The sequence below is a fragment of the Sinocyclocheilus anshuiensis genome, unplaced genomic scaffold, assembly GCF_001515605.1.
Source record: "Sinocyclocheilus anshuiensis isolate Anshui unplaced genomic scaffold, SAMN03320099.WGS_v1.1 scaffold875, whole genome shotgun sequence".
NCBI lineage: Eukaryota > Metazoa > Chordata > Actinopteri > Cypriniformes > Cyprinidae > Sinocyclocheilus > Sinocyclocheilus anshuiensis.
The window spans coordinates 39588-60452 of NW_015542372.1; the positions used below are offsets into that span (position 1 = coordinate 39588).

Consider the following 20865-nt stretch of genomic DNA (forward strand, 5'->3'; position numbering starts at 1 on the left):
TTTTCTGCAATTATACATTTTAGGCGCAGTGAATGGCACATTTTTTCTTAAGGTGGGCCTGGGGGGCCCTGCAGTAAGTCATAGCCCCGGGGCCCAGTGCGGTCTTAATGCGGCCCTGGTTGCAGCAGCGCCTTTTTTCTGAACGCGCTGACTTCAGTAAGGCCCGCTGCGACGAGATAGGTTTCGAAAGACTGCAGCCAGCAGGACCACGGAACGGGAGGCTCGCCAGGGAGTGCGAGGAAAGGCGGTGGTGGGGGTAAAGAGCAATCAGCCATCCTCGTCGCCAAAATGTGGTGTACAAAAGACCAGGAAACAGATAGTTCTTTTTGGCAACTCTGTGCTCATTTTTTTACTTCAGATCTCAGCATTTAACTAACTTCCTTATCACAGAACAAGTTTCTCCAACAGAGACAGACCTTTTTAATCGAACTCTTCTCTCTCTAGACATGCTTAGTGATAACCGAGCAATCAAACACCATACGGAACACTACAAGTTCATGTTGCTTTTGTGCAATAGATGAATAACAATTTATTTGTTTTAGATATTTTATGTTTATATATTTCTATTTTGCGGGAGTACCGTGAATCATTTTATTCTCCCGCATCCCGCACACACACGAGTGTCTACCCGCCCGTACCAGCACTCGCCCATCTTGTCCCACGCCGCACTCTGTTGCGTTGGGTCTCGCGGGAGCAGGTCTCTAATCCACTGGCACTTGACTCGACAGTGCGTGTGCTACATCCTTTTTACAACCTCTTGATTATAAAACACTGCATTCTGTCAGGAATGTAACACGGCAGTAACGTATAGAGACTTCGGCTTGTAACTATACTCTAATTACTATTTTTAAAATGATAACGCATTAAATTACTCCATTACTAAAAAAGTAATCAAATTACAGTAACGCGTTACTAAGTAATGCATTACTGCCCAACACTGCTCCTGAGCTTGTAGCATGTAATCTGTTTGGAATATTCTGAACGTGGTTTTCTGACTAAAGGTGGTTAACAATGGAATCTATTAGTTAGAAATAGGAGATAATAATCATAATTCTAGTGAGATTAAAGCATCATTTTTGTCATCATAAACATATCTGAAATATCATCTGCAAGTAATCAAAGGCTTCCTGCTTTTACGCAGCTAGGCTATGTAATAAGGGAAAATTAACTATTTTATTTTAGCTCAGGTTTTCAGAGGGGGAATCAAATCTGAAGATTCAATATCAACCTGATTGAACTGGTTCCCGATTTGATAATTTATACTTTATCTACCGTTCATCCAGCGAGACGTTAACATCAGTATATCTTACCAATTTGAATATTTGTACTATCCCTGGCCACAGGTTAATACATGCTTATGATAATTTATAAGCTACGAGCTAGGTAGCTGGATCTGAGCAGAGTTTTAACTAAAAAATACACGACATAAGACAATACTTCTTTATAAATGAAACAAAAGTTTATTCACTATTCTATGGCACATTAAACTAAGCTAACACACACACACACAAACACATACACACAAAAGGTTTAGGAAAAGATTAACGGAGGTTGCATGAAGTCCCAAGATTTTAATACTCATTTTCTACGAGTATTTTAACTTCAACCTGAGAAAACTCATAAAAGCAGAGACTTAGCTTATGTTTACTGCTTAAACTCAGTTCAGCACCCGTTCAGCAAGAGATGAAGAGATTCTGTTTGTTACTTGCATTTCAGTGACAGCTGAGTTGAGTTTTTCCAGTTGCTTCAGGGAATCCGAGCTCCTTTGATTGGTTGCTGATCTGTCGTTTGGATGACGTCGTTTCTAGGGATGCTTGGTGATGAATGGGGTTTCCTGGTGACGCAGAGGCTTTGGCAGTTCTTCTGAAAGAGTCTGAGTTTGCAAGACTTTAGACTTTTGAAGATCTCTGGCAGTCACAAAGTTTCAACGAAATGTTTGAGTTTTGGATGACCCGATCGCTTGATGGTGCAGCGTGTGTGCGCAACTTGGAGCGCGATTTAACACAAAGGCGAAAAGGCATTGAATCTGTTCGGACATTGGGCTTTTGATCAAACTGCATAAGTCCGTCCCACAGATCGTTGTTCCAATCAGACATTGGCTGCAGGGCGGGGCCATGCCCCGCAAGGTTCTTCTTCATGCATAAATTAACATGATGCTTCAATTTATCACATGGAAACATCCTTGCCAGATTTTATTAATACTTCTATAAAGTTTCTTAATGCGGTTCTGTTTCTTTTGTTGTAAGAAAAGAACGCGGGTCAGTTGGGTTTCAGAAAGGGCAGGAAGCAGGTGGTCAAGAGTCATGTGATAGTCACGTATAGATCCAGTGTTTGCAGGCCTGAGGGCGTCAGTTAATTTACTCGTCCTTTTCCTGTTGGATATAATAGTTCCATACATTGTGCGATCACGAGGTATCTCTCAACTATATGTTGTGAAATAACTTTTTACCTCATGATGAGTTGATTCAATGGCATATCCGTGTCTGTTCATGATAGAAATCCTACAGCTAGCTCTCCACATCAAGCCATCTGGTGTCATAAATATGAAACATGCAGGTAGAAATCTGTATGTTTGTCTCTTTCCTGAGTTCATTTGTTCAGAGCAGACGAAGCCACCTTCCTTTGAATGTCTCCTCCTACATAAACGTGTTTTCTGAGTGTGGCGGTCTTCTGCAGAGGCGTTCAGAAGCAGAACTGCTCCAAGAATCGATAGCAAAGCTGTGTTGTGAGTAGGGGGCGCTCTTTCCTGTTTTGCCCCTCAGAAGGGTTTTCTGCTGAGTACCAAACAACCTGCCAGAATGCAGGGGGATTTGGCACATTTGCAAATGCAGTGTACCACCTTACTTGAGGCTTTAAGCCAGCCTAGCAAAATGTGCTGACTGAAACATTGGCAGCAACAAAAGGAAAACAGAGAAGGTCAGTTTGAATGTATTTCACACTCCTTCAGTGTGTTTCATGTCCACTACCATCTCATTACAGTTCATAGAGGGTCCACAGTCTGTCTGGAGAGGTACAAACTCCACAGAAAAGGACATTTATTTCACACTGTTGTATTTAAAACACATGCTGACTTTTTTGCTGCACTTTGATACTCTGTTAAAGCAAGCTTCATAATCCAGCTAGCAAAGAGTCACAAACTTGATAGGCTGTGCTAATTCACTTCCTCTCTCAAATGTGCATTAAATAAATCTTTCTGGGTTAAATAAACTTCAGCTGTAATGATATCATCTTTGGTCTATTATTTATTACCACAGTAATTAATTGTGACTCATCCTTTAGTTTGTAAAAAGAATGAAAAAACATGTTATGATACAGTGGAAGCATAGCATGCTAGCATTCTAAAAGTAGATTGTTAATTTTCTCCTGTTTTTACAAAGTTTGGGTATTATATAGATCTTGCAATTTGTATTTAATGCTAAATATTTATTTGAAAACTGGGGGCGATAGTGTGCAGGCGATGGAACAGAACATGTTTAGCTGAGCTTATTAGCTGTATTAAAAGCAACATATCCTTTGCAATTATCCCCAGCGTGATTTGTAACATATTCCCGCACACATAGTGAGTGAAATGAATGAGCCTTGTTCAGAATGATGGCCTCTAAGTTTCAGAAATATAAATACTGCGAATGACACACCGTGCTGACACACCGACTCCACCAGACATGACTGCAAGTGAAATATTTCCGCCGTGATAAGGACTGAACTTAAAAACTCTCGCTGACAATTTCAACTTCTTAAAGAGCAATCTACAAGCAGTCAGAATGGAAATAGCCAACAATGTGATGCTAATGCAGACTGACATTGAACAAATGAAGGCTACAATTAAAGATATGGAAGGCAGTATATCAACGTGGACGGATGAAGTGAACGAATTGCAAGCCGTGGTGAGTACTTTGAAGACAGAACTAAAAGAGTTAACGAGACAAATCGGAGGAAATGGAGAGGAGGATGCGAAGGTGAAATATTTGAATTGTGGGTGTTGCAGAGAGACTACTGTCCTACTGTGTCTACTGTCTTAAACTACTGTCCAAGGTGCTGAAACTGGATAAGAAAGTTGTGGTATAGTGTTGGCATTGCAGTCTAAGACCATTGACCCCCAGAGGAAAACCACAGGTGATTGGAGCAAAGCTACACTACTATCAGGATTGCGTCGAGGTCCTGCGCAGTGTGTGCAATCAGGCTCCGCTAAGGTTTAATGGTGGTTCCATTGCAATATTCCCGGATTATACTGCTAGCATCTCCAAAGCACGGGCTGCATTCACGGATGTCAGGAAACTGTATATGTTGTACATGTCAATTACTGTTGAATTATTCACCATTACATGTCGGTTTATGTATTGTCATTAGTTGTTTTTTTTAATGGTGTGACTGTTATATTGGATTTTGGGGCATCTTTTTCTTTCTAAAATATGGGGTGTTCTGTTGTGTTGTTCTATCCTCCTTAGCTGGGGCATGTTGTCACCTTTCACTTCCATTTTTTTGGGGTAAATAAAGAAAATAGTATACACTGTAATTATGAAACAAAACCACATATTTGTACTACACAGGTGTGAAATTAATATGGAAATATATATATATACTCTGAACCCCATGTGGATTTACACAAACTGAGAAAGTAAAAAAGTATTAGGTTGTGCCCTGCTCTCCTCTACATCGGCTTGTTAGCATATTAGCAGTTATCTTATTCAACTTGCATTTGTTCAGGGTCACAGTTCTCTTCTCCGTTATAAAACCGCAGTATTAAGTTAGCAAGATGCAATACATCACTAGAAAGTGGCTATAAGTATGAAGATTAGTACTTCAACACACCTCATCTGAAATCATCAAAGGACTGTTTGGCACATCTAAGATAGTTCTGCAGATCCTGTGCTTATTTTCACCAGTGTAAAAAGTGTAGAGCTGAACCATTTCTTTATTAACACCTTTGCAATCGTATCTTACCTGACTATTTGTATTTTCACAGCACAGATTTTATGCTGAGGTGATGTTATAGAGAATATAAACAACTTATTAGCACTTGAAGGCACAAATTAATTTTCTCATTGCGGGCTGCTTGACTGTAATGGGGACGTGCAGTTACTCCTGCGAATTATTTTACAGGTGGATCTGAGCCTTATAGAATCTTATTTTGCAGTTATGTGTGGGTCTGCTTGAGGCTGGTGTGTAACTGTGTCAGACTAATTTGTTCAAGGTCACATGGTGATGATCAGATCCTCACAATGAAAGAATATCATTAAGATTCTGGCAATAAAACTGTCACTACTACTGTTACAGTGAAGAACATTTTCTTGCTCAAGTTAGATGCATCAGTGATCCTTCAGGAGAAATTTGGTATCACTGCAAAAATACAGAGCACACAAAATGGATATACAGTACTATATATAGACTCACAGTATGGTTAAACGGCTTAGAGTTGGAAATGTTATGCAGTGCAGTAATGTTACATCACTGGAATGTGTCTAGACAGTTAACAGTGCAAAACAAACATACAAATCTGAAATGCAAAGAAACATTAACTGTGAACATGCATCAGTATGAACGCCACTGGGCACATGAATAAAGTAGAAAAATGGTAGAGAGTGTCTTTGATATTAAGAATAAACACTTAAACTTAAATACAGCAGTAGTATTTAAAGGGGTGGTTCATTGCGATTTCACTTTTTTAATGTTAGTTAATGTCTAATGTTGCTGTTTGAGCATAAACAATATCTGCAAAGTTACGAGCTGAAAGTTCAATGCAAACAGAGATATTAAAGAGATCTTTTAAAATTCTGGCAGTTTAATGCCTACAAAAACGGCTGGTAGGGACTACGAGTTACTTCCCGGGTTCGTGACGTAACAAACCCAGATAAACCCCACCCTCGAGGCCATGCTGCGCTGCTTTAGAGAAGAGGAAGAGAAAACTAGAGGTGCACGTAAAAATCTTCATAAAAGAAGGAAATGATCAGCACGTTTCTCAGAGAAGGGACAGAGCGGTGTGGAATAAAGGTAAATTATGTGAAAAATAATGTGTTTTTTAAAAAAAACGAAGCATTAACACATGCTAGACTGCACCCCATAAACACAATCAAGCCTAGAAAAAAAAAACAGTGAACCACCCCTTTAATGTAAGGAATGCTTCATTTTATACAAGAAACAATAATCTGTGCACAAGAAAAATACTTTGAAAAAATATTGTCTTATCTGCAAATGAAATATCTTCTCAAATGTTTTCTGAGCAAAAAAATGTTTTTAAATAAAAAAAATCAAATCATTAAAATTATATTATAACAAAATAAGGTAAACATGTAACATGCATCATGTTTATTAAACTCATTACTTGAAATTCATCAAAAATCATTGATTAAACATTGATCTTCACGAGTCTCTGATTTTGTGACTACACATCCCTAGATACATTACTGTCACTGTATGTTGATGTCAGTCATTCAAAAAATCTTCCATGAAGTCTTGGACATGTGTAATCTGTGCTTTTCCAATTTGTCTGTTAGCTGATGGATGATTTTAAAGGCTGGCTTTAAAGTTTAAATCCTTGATTTGGCACAAAAAGATGTTCTTTCAAAATTTGGTGTTCCAGAAATCCAACACCAACCTCTTTGTTTAGCAGATGTTTAGTTCAATATCCAACAAAACCCAGTCTTTCTTATGTAGCCCTTCCAGGAGAACATCTTTATCTTCTTTTATCCATTTCTTCATGGTCTCAGTGGTTTCAAACCGTTGCTGGATGATTGACTGAAAGTCTAAGTCTAAACAACATCAGTAAACACAGAAGCTCAAGCTCAACACAAACTCCAGCATGTGTGAATCCATGGAAGGTTTCAAATGAAGACACTTGTGTTTTTTTCCTCTCTTTTGTGCAGCTGGTGTTGGATAAAAGTGTTGTGAGGATCTATCGCACATGTTGAGCCACAAAAGCCCCCAGTGACTAATTATAAACTGCAAAAGCCAGCCGTCCCTAAAGAAAGCTTGAGATATTATCACACCCGCACAGAGAGACAGTGAGACTGAGACCTCATATCCAATGAGAGAGAGAGAGAGAGAGAGAGAGAGAGAGAGAGAGAGGGAGGGAGGATGCTGGTTAATCACAGTAAATTTTAAATGTAGACACATCCAGACAATAGCTGTTACTCTTTTGCAGTGATGACATAGTGTTTTGCAAATTACAAACTGCCTGAATGTTTGATCTCTATTTTTTTATTCTAATTTAAAAATAAATAAATACATAAATAGAACATTCAAGGAACACCCTAGCAACCAGACAAAACACCTTAGCAACCATATAGCACACAACCAATATGGCAGCGAATGTTATTCTTCATAAAATTACAAAACTAGACCTAAATATTTTTTTCTTTCTTTCTTTCTTTCTTTCTTTCTAGATATGTACTGCTTTATTTTTTATTTATTGAAAATTGAGACCTTTTGTAATTCTGTTTCTGCCAACTTATAAGGGTCTCTGTTTCACCTTGTGCATAACAACTCTTCTTGACCATGGTAACATCATTGTAATGCACTGCCTCTTCTGTCTTATTGCTTTTATTTATATTTTCGGGCAACACTTTAGATTAGGGAACACACATATTCTTACACACAAACTCCTAATTTTCTGCTTATTGATAGTAAGATATTTGTTGTAGTAGTTAAGTTTAGGTATTGGGTAGGGTTAAGGGATCTAGAATATGGTCATGCAGAAAAAGGCATTAATATGTGCTTTATAATTACTAATAAACAGCCAATATGCACTAGCAATATACACGGTATTAAGCAACAAGTTAATAGTCAATAGTGTTCCATAATCTAAAGTGTTACCATATTTTCTTGTCCATCAGGAGCAACTGAATAATATCTACAACCTCAGCTAAGAAACATTGCTTCTTTCCATAAACATAACATGATGCCCTCACGTCTCATCTCACACACTCTTTACCCGTCTGCTGCAGAGACTGAAATCTTGATTCGTACTTTAGCTAAAGCTCTGGGCCATAACACAAAGTTCCTGAGGGATGTAAATAACGATGATGATAACAGACGCTTCCATAAATGAACGTAAACATGAGCCACCAAATTACCAGCCTGTGGAGAACTTAAATTTTCTTTTGCTTTCTTCTCTTGTTCAATCCCACTGATGAACAGAGTTTTATGTAAATGTATCAGTGTGTGGTTTCATCTGAACACACACAGATGCTTCTATTATCACTGGAATTCATAAGTATTGTTATCAGCGCTCTTCTAGCACAGAATCTCTCTCTATAGTGCCCTTACAAACATGTACGCTTAAATACTGTTTCCCAGCAGGATCATATTGCTTCATCTCATGCATAATGTCTTCCACACAGTTTCCTGTGTGATATAGGCCTACTGTAAACTTTCAGCCCAGTAACTCCAGCGTCTGCGGTTTACAACCATTTTTGCTAAAATTAAAAGTTTCCCTCATTGTTTTATTAACTAGTTTTCAGCCAGTCTTTAAATATAATCCTCATTTCGGCGTATTCAGACACAATTAAGACACATTAAATAAAATCATCTTACTGAATGATTTGAGGTGAGTCACCAGCAGCCTGAAAAGGATTTTGTCCATTCCTGTCAGTTTTCCAACTAACACAAATCCCTAACGATCCAGCTCATTCCCCACAGCCGAGACTGATGTCACGAAACAATCCAGGCTGCTCTTCTTATATTAGATGACTAAAGTTTGACATTTTATGCTGAAAATCTGGTGCGTACCTGTGTAAAGTTCACTGCTACAATGCTAGGCTGCTGTGACGGTTGACAGGGTGTTGCTATGTCGTTGCTAAGGTGTTCATGGTATTTTTTTAGCATGTTGCCTCAAGATATCACAATAGGTGCGTCCCAAATCGCGTACTTATGCACTATTCTATGACATTTTGTAGTATAAATAGTGCGAGTAATGCGTTCACACTGAAAATTCCAAAAAGAAAAAGTGCACTTTAAATACCCGGATGATGGACTTAAATAACCGAAAAAATTAAGTGTTCGAATGTTGGACACTTCATGCACTCAATTGTCACAGCTTTAATTACGTACCGAAGGGGAAGGGGCTATGAGACTCCGATTATGAATGACAAAATAACCTTATATAATTCATACTATACATGGTTGAGTACATAGTGCATAAGTACATAGGGTATGCGTGCATAGTGTATAGTGCGTCATTTGGGATGCAGCTAATGTCTTGTTCTAGCTAATTGATACAGTATGCTAAGACTATTAGCTTGCTAACTTAAAGGGGCAATCGGATGCCCATTTTCCACAAGTTGATATGATTCTTTAGGGTCTTAATGAAAAGTATATAACATACTTTGGTTAAAATTTCTCAATGGTAGTGTAAAAAACACCCTTTTAACCCTGTCAAATCAGCTCTGTTTTCAGCACGCGGTTCTAGTCCATGTTGCTTTAAATGCTAATGAGCTCTGCTGACCCCACCCCTCTCTTCCATGGGTGATGAGCAAGCGCCAACCTCCCGGTCTCTCTCGTAAAACCAACACGGAAGTGATTAAAACTGCAATTCATCGACTGCCCGCTAGATGCTGGCTCCAAAAGGGAGTCAGTCCCATAGACTCCCCATGTTAAAATTCCCAACTTTACAGCAGAAAAAAATATGTTTACAGCCTGGTACAAAAAGTGGTTTTGGTCTATATAGCTAATTTTGCCCTTCATGACAACTCTGAGGTGGGTGAATTTTTTTATAACTCATCCGTTTAAATTATATTAAGCCTTAAATTTCTGCATAATTAAGGGCGTGGCCACTTGGACACTACGTCCATGTTTTTATACAGACTATGGTGACGAGCCGTTCTCATGATACTGTTTACTTTAGCCACGGAACTTGCTAACTAGCACGTTATTAGGAAAGGCGATTTGCAAAGATTCATAAAAAAACCCTTATACTCACTTCTACAGTAGATGAAGCTGGATCACGAATGATTCATGCGAACATAGACGCATTTAGGCAGATCGGGGATCGCGCATTCACTAAAACGAAAGTAACGTTAATCCTCTGCGTCTTCAGTGGCTCAGATGACTGGAGTAAATGACGACTGCTATATTAATTACATCCAAAAACAAAACACCTCCATCGCTTAATCAGAGACTTTCTTGTCTTCCCCTGCACCGGAGTCGACACAATGGCGGACTGATGACAGCTCAGTCAGGGCGGGTCTAAGGTAAGACACCAGTCCAGTCTGTGCTGAAACGCTAGTCAATCGTGGGAGGGGCCTGTACAGAACTACGTCATTCTGTCAGGAATCTCAGAACAGCCTGATTTGAGAAAGGGGATTTTAAAATAGGGATTTTATAAAAAACCACTGGGTGGATTTTTATCATTATAGGGTGGATGTGTACACACACTTCCAAAACACATTTATGTTCAAACAACAACAAAAGTGAATTTTGCATCCGATGACCCCTTTAAGGCATTTAATTGTAAGCTAAGAAATAACCAAAGGCAAACTGAAAACACAGAAAAAGATGTTTTGTTTTAAACACTTTAGCTTTGTTAATATAATGTGATATGTAATTTATAAGACATTCATTAACATATTTTCATGATTAAGAATCCATCATGCAACATTCATGCAACATTCTATCATTTCTTATCAGGCACTGAATTTAGTAAAGTGGGGCTAATGGCACACCTTAAGGAATATGTGCTTTGATTGATTGCAGCTTTTTTTTATTGAACAGAACATTTTGTGAGGAAAAAAAGTAGTTTGTTTTATAAAAGTAGTTTGTATTATTTTATTTCATAAAGTAGTTTGTTTTGTTTGGGGCAAAAGGCCCCTAGTATTACAGACACGATTACATTATCTAAAGTAATATGTTTTGCATAATAATACAAATTAATACTTGTTCAGTACAATAACTTCAGCAAAGTTTGTACCATATGTTTATTTTGATATATAAAATACTTTAATTTACTTTTATTTAATAAATACATTTATTTTAAAAAATACTGAAGAAAATGTAATGAAAACTAAATATTCTGAATGCTGTCAATATGATGGCTTACTTAGATTAGAGGAAAATAAAATTAATTGTACCTTTTACCCTGCTTTGCTTGTAGCCCTGTTGTTCCCTACGTATAAAAACTTTTCTCAGTCAATAAAATGGCTTTGTTGCGGAAGGGGGAAACTGTTAAAGTAAAGTTCAAATAGCATGTTTGGAGTGTGTTTAAATTATTCGGTCTTGCATTCGATCTCATAAGGTTACAGTATTTATTGCTGTTGGTCGGCTCTGCTGTGCTCTTGTTGTCTGGAGTAATTTACGCTGGCAGACAGCAGACCACGTTCACCTGTGTGTCAGCCATTTAGACAGCTGAAAGAGGGGCGGCCATCCATTGTGACTTTTACTGGATGTGCACTCATACCTAGGGATGTTCATACGCACACTAACACATGAAAGCACACACTCACAGATGAATCGACGTCAAAATGAGGTGGCGACACAGAACATGACGGCGATCGGGTGACGAGTGATACACAGCTGTGTGTGTGTGATAGAGAGCTAGCAAAGCACTCTGGGAAAGAATGAAAGCTGATTTCTTTGAGCTTTGACATTGCTGGGATTTCTTTCAGCTTCACAATCATCTGATATTTCTGATTTTGTCACTTTGCCTGCTTGTACTGAGACAGAGAGGATATCGCCCATATATATCCCACAATCGCATTAAGTCGTGGGAGTCCTTGTGTGTAAGATTATGTGCGTCATACAGTAGGTATCTGCAGCAGTGACATTTAAACCCCTGAGATCAAATAGAAGCATTTCAGCTGTTATTTCTCTCTTTGTCTCATTTCAGCTTCCAGTGGCAAATACCGCTTACGCTGGCAGTGGGAAACTCCAGTCACATATCAACAGAGACCATCATTTGGGTCTCCAATAAAACAGGTACCAATTATGCAATAATGAGTGTTTTCATTAGTGTATGGTCACAGACAATCACAATTTTAAATGTGTCATGTGGTGTAACCACCAGATAAAAATAATAACACATTTTTCCTTACACCTTGAATACACGAGCGCACACATCGTGTAAAAAATATTTTAAGAGAATTAATGACCTTGACAAACAATCACGAGAATCCCCAACAAAAATATCAAAATGATATCAAAAATAGAAAAAAAAAAATTATTTAAAAAGTAATAATAGAATATGCCAAACCGTTTTAAAATAATCAAGAATCTGATGTTTTTTTTAAATGGGGCTTTTCCTTCATTATATTGTTACTATCAAGTTATTGCAAGTGATTCTATGTATAAATTAAATTTTTTAAGTACATTTTTAGATCTGAACAGAAAATTGATTGTCATGTCCTTGACCTATGAAGTCCACGACAGCTGTCAGCCAGCAGCACATAAAAATACAGATAAAAGTACAGATTTAATTGGAGTTCCTCATTAAATTGGACTAATTCAGCTCCTGAGAGAAATGCCCTTTTACAACACATTCAAAATACTATTCATCTGTGAGTCACACCTTCATGCAGCAGCCCCACATCCACCCCCATTATATTCAATTCTGTTCCATTCCTTTCCTCTCCATTGGGAGAGCGAGGTGGATTTTCTTCGGATGGAGCCACAGCGAGTCAAATTCCAAGAGCCGGAATTGAATTAGGTCTGTGAGTGATCCGTGTGGCTCAGAGCTCAGAGTTCCTCTGATTGTGAAACCATTTAACAGCCTCCATTTTCTGCTCACCTTCTCTGAGAAACAGCCCTCATCAGAGCTACAATGCAGATCCACAGCAGCGCGTTCAAGATTAAGTCTTGAAAGAAACAGAGACTATAACATAGAGACCCTATTTATATATTTATAGTCTTGACCCTATTTATAGTCTTGAAAGTCATTAGTCTTCAGCTACTCTTGAAAGAAACAGAGACTATAACATAGAGACCCTATTTATATATTTATAGTCTTGACCCTATTTATAGTCTTGAAAGTCATTAGTCTTCAGCTACTCTTGAAAGAAACAGAGACTATAACATAGAGACCCTATTTATATGCATTAACTCACTGCCTGACTCTTGCGATCTGGCCGCTGACGGTTAGATGCTCCCTGGATCACGATTCACTTCAAATGTTCAATTTGTTATCCATAAAAAAGCCCAAGGTCTGGCTGGAATATTACAAGATGAGAACGCGGCAAACACATTAGATTACAGATGTTGTGCATTACAAAATGCTGAATGCATCGTCTCTTCCTGTACATTTTCATGCAGGACTGCTTTTATGAGTTCATTTCAAAGATGATAAATGCGCTGCAAATTGCAGAATATATCCGTGCATATGAACTATTGTGAGCAGTATGTTTAATTTTCTGTTATATTTCATTAGAAATGCAGTCAGTTTACTTTAATTCACTTATTTTTTTACACACATTTTGTTTCTTTTATGATTTTTTTTTTAACTTACTTTGTTATCTAATGATCACATCTGTCTGTGAGTGTCTAGATGTCATTTGGTGCCATGTGTTTCAGCTCATTTGCATGTGATTTGAGCTACACTGAGCTGTCAGAAGCATCATTAAACATTTGTTTCATGCTCTTTTTTTTACTCGTGTATTTATAGAGACACACAGAGTGGGACACGTGGACGGTGAGACGTGGTTGCTGGGCAACATCAATCAAACAGGCTACTTCAGAGTGAACTACGACCTTCACAACTGGAGACTTCTGATTCAACAGCTGATGACCAACCCAACGGTACAGCACCCACAATGCCGTTCTTCCACCTCTCTCAGTCCATCATCTTTCCTTTTTGAGTATTTCCTTTGAGTTTTCGTTCACCCTTCTGTAACGATTCTTCCTTTTCCTCATTCTCCTCCTCACTCCCATCTATCCTGCATGTTTCCTGCTGCATTATAAATGTCTCTGCTGTTCTCCACCGGCAGATCATCTCCGTGGGCAACAGGGCCGGTCTGATTGATGACGTCTTCAACCTGGCGAGGTGGGTTCTGTTTGTTACACGGCCCCTCTGGAAACATGCAGAGTCATTCAGAGAGCCTGAAACCTGCACTACTGATCCATTTAACATCCTTCACAGCCCCACAGAGAGCCGCTGGACTATTCAGTCTGATTCAGCTTTATTTGTGTGGTGCTTTTTATTGTCACAGTAACTGTTACATTATTGCAGGGGCTCGTTCACCTACCAGTGAGAAAGTACTTGTGAGAATTGTGAGAAAAAAACTCTTAGAGTATAAAAGCCTGTTGAGACCAAGTCTGGATTTTCAGTGCAAAACATTTCCAAAATATTTCAAGATGAAACATTTAATCTCTAAGAACTTTACTATGGTTGAAATTAAGCAATTAAATTAATTAAATATATTGTACTAGCTAAATATACCAATTCATTTTGTTATTCCATGAAAGTACAAAAATTATGGTTTTAAACGATTTCATTTTTTTCTTCTCTTACAATACTGGACCTGCATTTAAATGATTTCTTTTCATAAAAAAGTATTTTCAGATGCCACTTTTGATAACATTAAGCTGCATTTCTGGATGACACTGAGTGGATGAATCTTGAATTTCTAAAACCTTATTTCCCCCAAAAGATGATTATAATAATAGAAGATTTGATCATAAATGTCAAAGGACAGACAGGGTGCTTATACCTAAAGTTACAGCAGAGAGCAGTGCAAATGGTTCTTCATCTCCTTGGGGATTTCAAAAGAGTACAACATGACTGACGGATCTGAATGCAAGTCTAAGTGTTGCTTGAGTTGAACATTTATTCAGTCTTGGTATTAACGTTCATCTCAGGTCTGATCACATGTCAGCCGAGACATTATTTTGGATGAAATTCCAAAACGACTGTCTCATTAGTTTTCTATATAAACTGATTGTTTCACATCCTCTGAGGATGCATACATCCATAGCACTCTCCAAGTGGATTAAAATAGCATCACCAGACATAGTGTTCATATTCTGTTTGATCTGCTGATGCCAGAAGAATCAAAAGGATCAAATCCTGTCATGTTCACCAGCTGTTGTCTGTATGTGAAATCTCCTTGTGATATTTATCTGAAGTGGACCTAAGTAATCAATCTGAGAGAATTAGCCATTCAGCAGTGATGTAGATGTGCCTTTGAAAAGACCTAAATTGCAAAAGTAAAAGATTTTCTTTTGGTCAGCATGAAAGGATCTTGATAAATCCATCCATCACAATTGTAAAGAACAGTCCGATCCAGTCAACTTCAGTAAGACGTTCATTACTGACAGATGCAGTTCTTGTACTGTAAGTCTCTTTTCTCTTTTAGCCTGGAGGCGTTACTGAAGAAAAACCCTTTAGCTCATCAAGATGAGACCTGCGGTGAGACTATTGAGCCGTTACAGCGATAGTGGATAATAAGAAAGCAAGGGAAAACCTCTGTGTCCCCGCCTTTCCACTGCTGCCTCATTGTGTCAATCCTTCAGAGCTTCATCAGCTGCTGGAAACTCACGAACGTCCATTAATGTGAGAAGAGGAAGAGACAGAATGATAAAGGTAGATAGAGAGAAGAGCGCTGCTTTCTGATAGTGTCCTCTGAAAGTTTATAGTGCCACAGGCTGCCAAACTGCCATTAGTCCCTTCAGGAATGACTGTTCTCCCTAAGGTCCTCTCTGTTTAATACAAAAACTCACTCATTCTGCTTAATGAAAGAAATATTCAACCGCTGGCAGCTAGAATCAGTAAGCAGCCAAATCAGCGTTTGAGTATCACTGATGGACTTTCTTTTTTTGTACATTGCATTTTGTGAATTCAGGTGCTGCTTTGTACAGATTGTGAAATTCATTCATTTTTATTCTTCCACCAAACTAAATAAGGAAGCTTCCAGATGCTCTGCTAGGAAACTCACGAACGTCCATTAATGTGAGAAGAGGAAGAGACAGAATGATAAAGGTAGATAGAGAGAAGAGCGCTGCTTTCTGATAGTGTCCTCTGAAAGTTTATAGTGCCACAGGCTGCCAAACTGCCATTAGTCCCTTCAGGAATGACTGTTCTCCCTAAGGTCCTCTCTGTTTAATACAAAAACTCACTCATTCTGCTTAATGAAAGAAATATTCAACCGCTGGCAGCTAGAATCAGTAAGCAGCCAAATCAGCGTTTGAGTATCACTGATGGACTTTCTTTTTTTGTACATTGCATTTTGTGTATTCAGGTGCTGCTTTGTACAGATTGTGAAATTCATTCATTTTTATTCTTCCACAAAACTAAATAAGGAAGCTTCCAGATGCTCTGCTAGCATTAGCACCGCGGTTCATCACACTGAAACGACAGGCTCATCTGCCGGCACTGTTTCCTGAGCATGCCGATTCAGTCAACTGACGACAAACCCGCAGGGAAACTTGTGTTTATTGCCATCACGTTGGGCAGAGAATTGAAACCTGTTCCCCTGGATTGTGGTACGTCATGTTCATTTAGTCTGTTTATTCGGCTCGGCCTTGTTTACCGAAGAGCTGGATAATTGAAACTTAACAGGACTGAAGGCAAATCTTTTTGTTCCTGAGTTTTGATTTCAGTCTGGTTTGTACATATTGTTTCTCTCTGCTGTTGTTTACAGCTAATCCTAATAAATAAGAGCGGATGTTAACAGGATATGTCTTATTCAACCTCAGGGCTCAGATCTGTGGAGGTGGTTATTGGCTCTTATGTACTTGAGAAGCGAAAATGCCAACCTGCATATTAAAAACGGCATCATTGTTAATCACAATGTGTAGAATGTCATGTTTCTCTGTAAATTACTGGGATGATGAAGAGGGTTCGGTAACACTTTCTATGAAGCCCATATTTATAATACATATAAGGGTATTCTTAAGGCATTATAATGAATGCATAATGCATCATAAAAACCCTTGTAATATGTTATATCATCTTATGAATATTCATAAGAACAGTTTTAATGTTTTATAATATTTACTTATTTGTGGTTATAGCTTTTAAGAGTATGATGATTTATAACACACAGTGAACATGTTGAACAGACATTCTATTACATTCTACTATAAGTATCAACTTATGTGAGTTAGTTGACATGTAGTTGCAAAGTTGCTTATAGACTAGGGGGACCATGAAAATAAAATGTACCTAACATATAAACATTGCACTTTTTTTTTCAGTTGAAATTATTAACTAGCTCACATCAAAATTAATATTAGCCTCACAAGGAACACTCAAATAACACTCCTCAAATAACTTCATTGTGTGTTATAAATAATCATAATCTTAAAACTTATAACCACAAATGCATAAGCATTATAATGTATTATAATTGTTGTTATGATTATTTATAAGATGATATAACATATTATAAGGTCTTTTATAATGCATTATGAATTCATTATAATGCCTTAAGAATACCCTTACAATGTGTTATAAATATGGGCTTCATAGAAAGTGTTACCGAGTGTTCATATTACTGCGGGAACTGAATGGGCGCTGCTGCCTCAAGTGATGTTACCTAATTAAATGCCCCTGATTCTCATGGGAGTCACTCACACTGATCAATACTGCCTCACAAAGCTCAGTCAGCCTTTATTGTGATTATGAATTACTGGATCAATTGAGAAAAAAAAGGGGGCCGTTAGTGAAGCCTAGTTTAAGAATAAAAATCATATTTCAAGTGCATTATTAATTAATGAACATAATAATTGGGTTAATTGCATAGCTTTTGCATCTTTCATTCAAATATCTTCAAAGCACAAGAGTAAAACAAGAGTTATTAGAATATTCTCTATTCCCAGCTCTGCAGAGATTTTGGGTTAATTAAAAATGGGTCACATTTCAACTGATATTGAAAACAAATTAAATTACGTGTATATAATATCACTATATTATATACACGTAATTTAATTTGTTTTCAATATCAGTAATTGAAAATCTGCGATGAACTCAGACAACAAAGGAGAGAGGATCCAAATCCAGAAATACTAAAAATATGGATAAACAAAGGACTAAAATTGGGAACTAGGAAATGTAGAAAACAGAACAACACAAACACAGCAAACCCCTAAAAAAAGACAAGTAACCAATAAGATGCAAAGTCATAAAATCTGGCATAATAAGACAAAACACAGGTAGAATCAATCAAAGAATAACAAGGAGAAACAAGAACAAGAACTAAACAAGGCAAACTACAAAAAAAAAGCACAAGGAAGACAAACAGGAAATACATGTTAATCTGGGTTTGAAATGAACTTTTTCACTTTGCCTTCAAACATTTTTAAGTTAGCGGCCATTCATAACTTCTACTAGCCAAAACAAAAATATCAGAAATAAACTAGATTATCATCACTGCTTAGATTTAAATATATTGAAATTCTATGTCAATCTGATTCTGAAGCATTCAATGGCTATCAGTTTTATGAATTGTTTGCGAATACCATAAAAATGTAATTAAATAGAAATAAAAATTCTACAAAATTCGATGTGATTTCTCATATAAATAAATATGGAAAATAAATTCAAATGCTTTATGGTAAACACATTGAAGATTAGCGGACAGGCTGTCAATTTATAAAGTGATCAGCTGTTTTTTAGCTTGGGTATTTAAACTCATAGAAAACAATTTGTTTGAATTTTACAGACATTTCTCATCCAGTGTGTCCCTACTTACTTACTTACTTACTTATTCAACACATTATAGTGTTAAAACATATACAAATTTTCAGTTCTACTAAACTAGATTAAAGGAATTAACAGTTGCTGTTAACAGCTGGCTGCCGTTATTGCGATCACTAGCTACTTGTCTAGACACACTGCGTTTTGAACTTCCATAGAAATGCTCATCTGTTTCTAACCTAACATTAGCATCATCAGCAGGTTGTTGCCATAGAGACAGAAGGTTTGTTTGTGGCACCTGTAAAACATCACAAGACCTGTCGACAATTCTGTCATTTCTCACACAGCAGCAAGAGAGAATTACAAAACAATGCTAGGAGAGCATTTTAGACTTTTTTCATATTCTTTCTCTTTGACACAATATTGTTTATGCACATAGAGCGATCTCATTTGACTCTGAGTCTCAGTGATGGAGTTCCGTAATAGGCCTGTTTGAAATGCTCTGCCAACGCTCCGACTAAATGAGCTACAATTACAGGCCAATTTAGAAAGTCGATTTATTTAGGAGACTGTTACTCATGAGTTATTTCAATGTCAGTGACATTTGCCTTGTTTAAAAATGAAACAGCTTTTTAATTTAGATTTTTTAAAAATCCAACGTGTAAATCATGTTAAAACAATTCCCTCTGTGTTCAAGAGCCACATACTGTTATTTTCAACTCGTTGACCTTCTGTGTGTTTTTGTGTGTGTGTGTGTGTGTGTGTGTGTGTGTGCGTGCGTGTGTGTGTACCTGGTATTTATCACGTTATGGGGACATTTTTGAGGTCCCCATAAGGAAACAAGCTTATAAATCATACAGAATGAGTTTTTTTGAGAAAGTAAAAATGCACAAAGTTTCCTGTACAGGGTAGGTTTAGGGGTAGGGTTGGTGTAGGGCAATAGCACATACTGTTTGTACAGTATAAAAACCATTACGCCTATGGAATGTCCCCATAAAACATGGAAACACAACATGTGTGTGTGTGTGTGTGTGTGTGTGTGTGTGTGTGTTTTCACATCCCAAAAGCATGAGAGTGATCAACTCGTTCATTACTGTGCTCACTAACAGCAGGAAAAACATGAGTGCCTCATGACAGTTTTATGGTCATGTTGTGTTCTTTTATTTTTAATGAAAATTTCCCCTAAATAATGCAAAAAGAAAAAGAAAAGGGAAGTTTTTATGGAAAGGATAAACTAAATGGCCTTATTCCAGTCGCTACTGTTGGAATGTGGTAATAATGGAAGTGTCTCTAAATATAAATGACAACCATTATGTCATATGCTTTATTTTTCCTCTGAAGAAGCACACTTTAATAGTGTATCCACACTTTAATAGTTAGTTTCTGTTAAAGGCTATATTAAAGCACACACACACACACACACACACACACACACACACACACACACACACACACATATATATATATATATATATGTGTGTGTGTGTATGTACGTGTGTGTGTGTGTGTGTTTATATACATGATTTGCAGTCATTTATATGCTAATATGTCTTGAAGTGCTGAAGCTCAAGGAGAAACATAACATAATTAATGCACATGCAATACAATTAATGTGAGGATTGAAAAGCTCTTGCCTCTGTGTCAAGATTGCATCTTTCATGTCTTGTTCACACATCAATCAGGAGAATATATATTGAATATTTCCATGTGATCAGTGTGAGAGAATGACAGTCGATGAGTGTTTCAAGTGCCTTGACATCATTATAGGCTGATTAATTGTTTATTGTTATACAATTATTTCTCATTAAACAGTTTAATGCTTTATTCTGGCTGACGACAGCTTGGATACAAACAATGGCATGCGCAAGTTGTTCTACTCAAGGTTTAGACACAAAATCCTGAAATGTTTTGAGATAAAAACATATACATGTGTTAATCGTGGCAATAGCTAAATTATTGACTCTTGAGCTGAATTATTGATTCGAACTGTTGAATTATTGGAAATTAATACTTGCCTGGGGTGCAGCTACTCTGCTTTGGGTCTGCACTGAATGTCAGTTATTCCTGATTTTAATATTTTGAGTTTTGCTCTTGTTTTAGGAATATTTTGGATTTTTTAATATCACTGAGGAAAGATGTTACGCTGATATCCAATTTGAAGACGCTCCTTTCTTCTGTAATACTGTATGTTAACAGGCTGTTCAAAGGCAGAAATACATGGTTTCCGATCTCAATTAGACACAAACCTCTTTGAACACCTTGAGCTAAAACTCTTTTCAGTTAAACAGTATTCATTTATCTTTCCTTGATAT

The 20865-nt window shown here is 37.4% G+C and overlaps 1 protein-coding gene across 1 annotated transcript in view; it reads left to right on the forward strand.

Moving 5' to 3' along the window:
• Window positions 1-20865, forward strand: part of LOC107692246 (thyrotropin-releasing hormone-degrading ectoenzyme-like) — a gene marked incomplete at its 5' end in the record, with an annotated part of 67244 nt that overhangs the window by 39138 nt on the left and 7241 nt on the right. The window contains 3 exons of the mRNA XM_016491210.1: window positions 11816-11904; window positions 13583-13716; window positions 13905-13960. Coding sequence (XP_016346696.1) covers window positions 11816-11904; window positions 13583-13716; window positions 13905-13960 — 279 coding nt within the window. The remainder of the gene's footprint in view (window positions 1-11815; window positions 11905-13582; window positions 13717-13904; window positions 13961-20865) is intronic.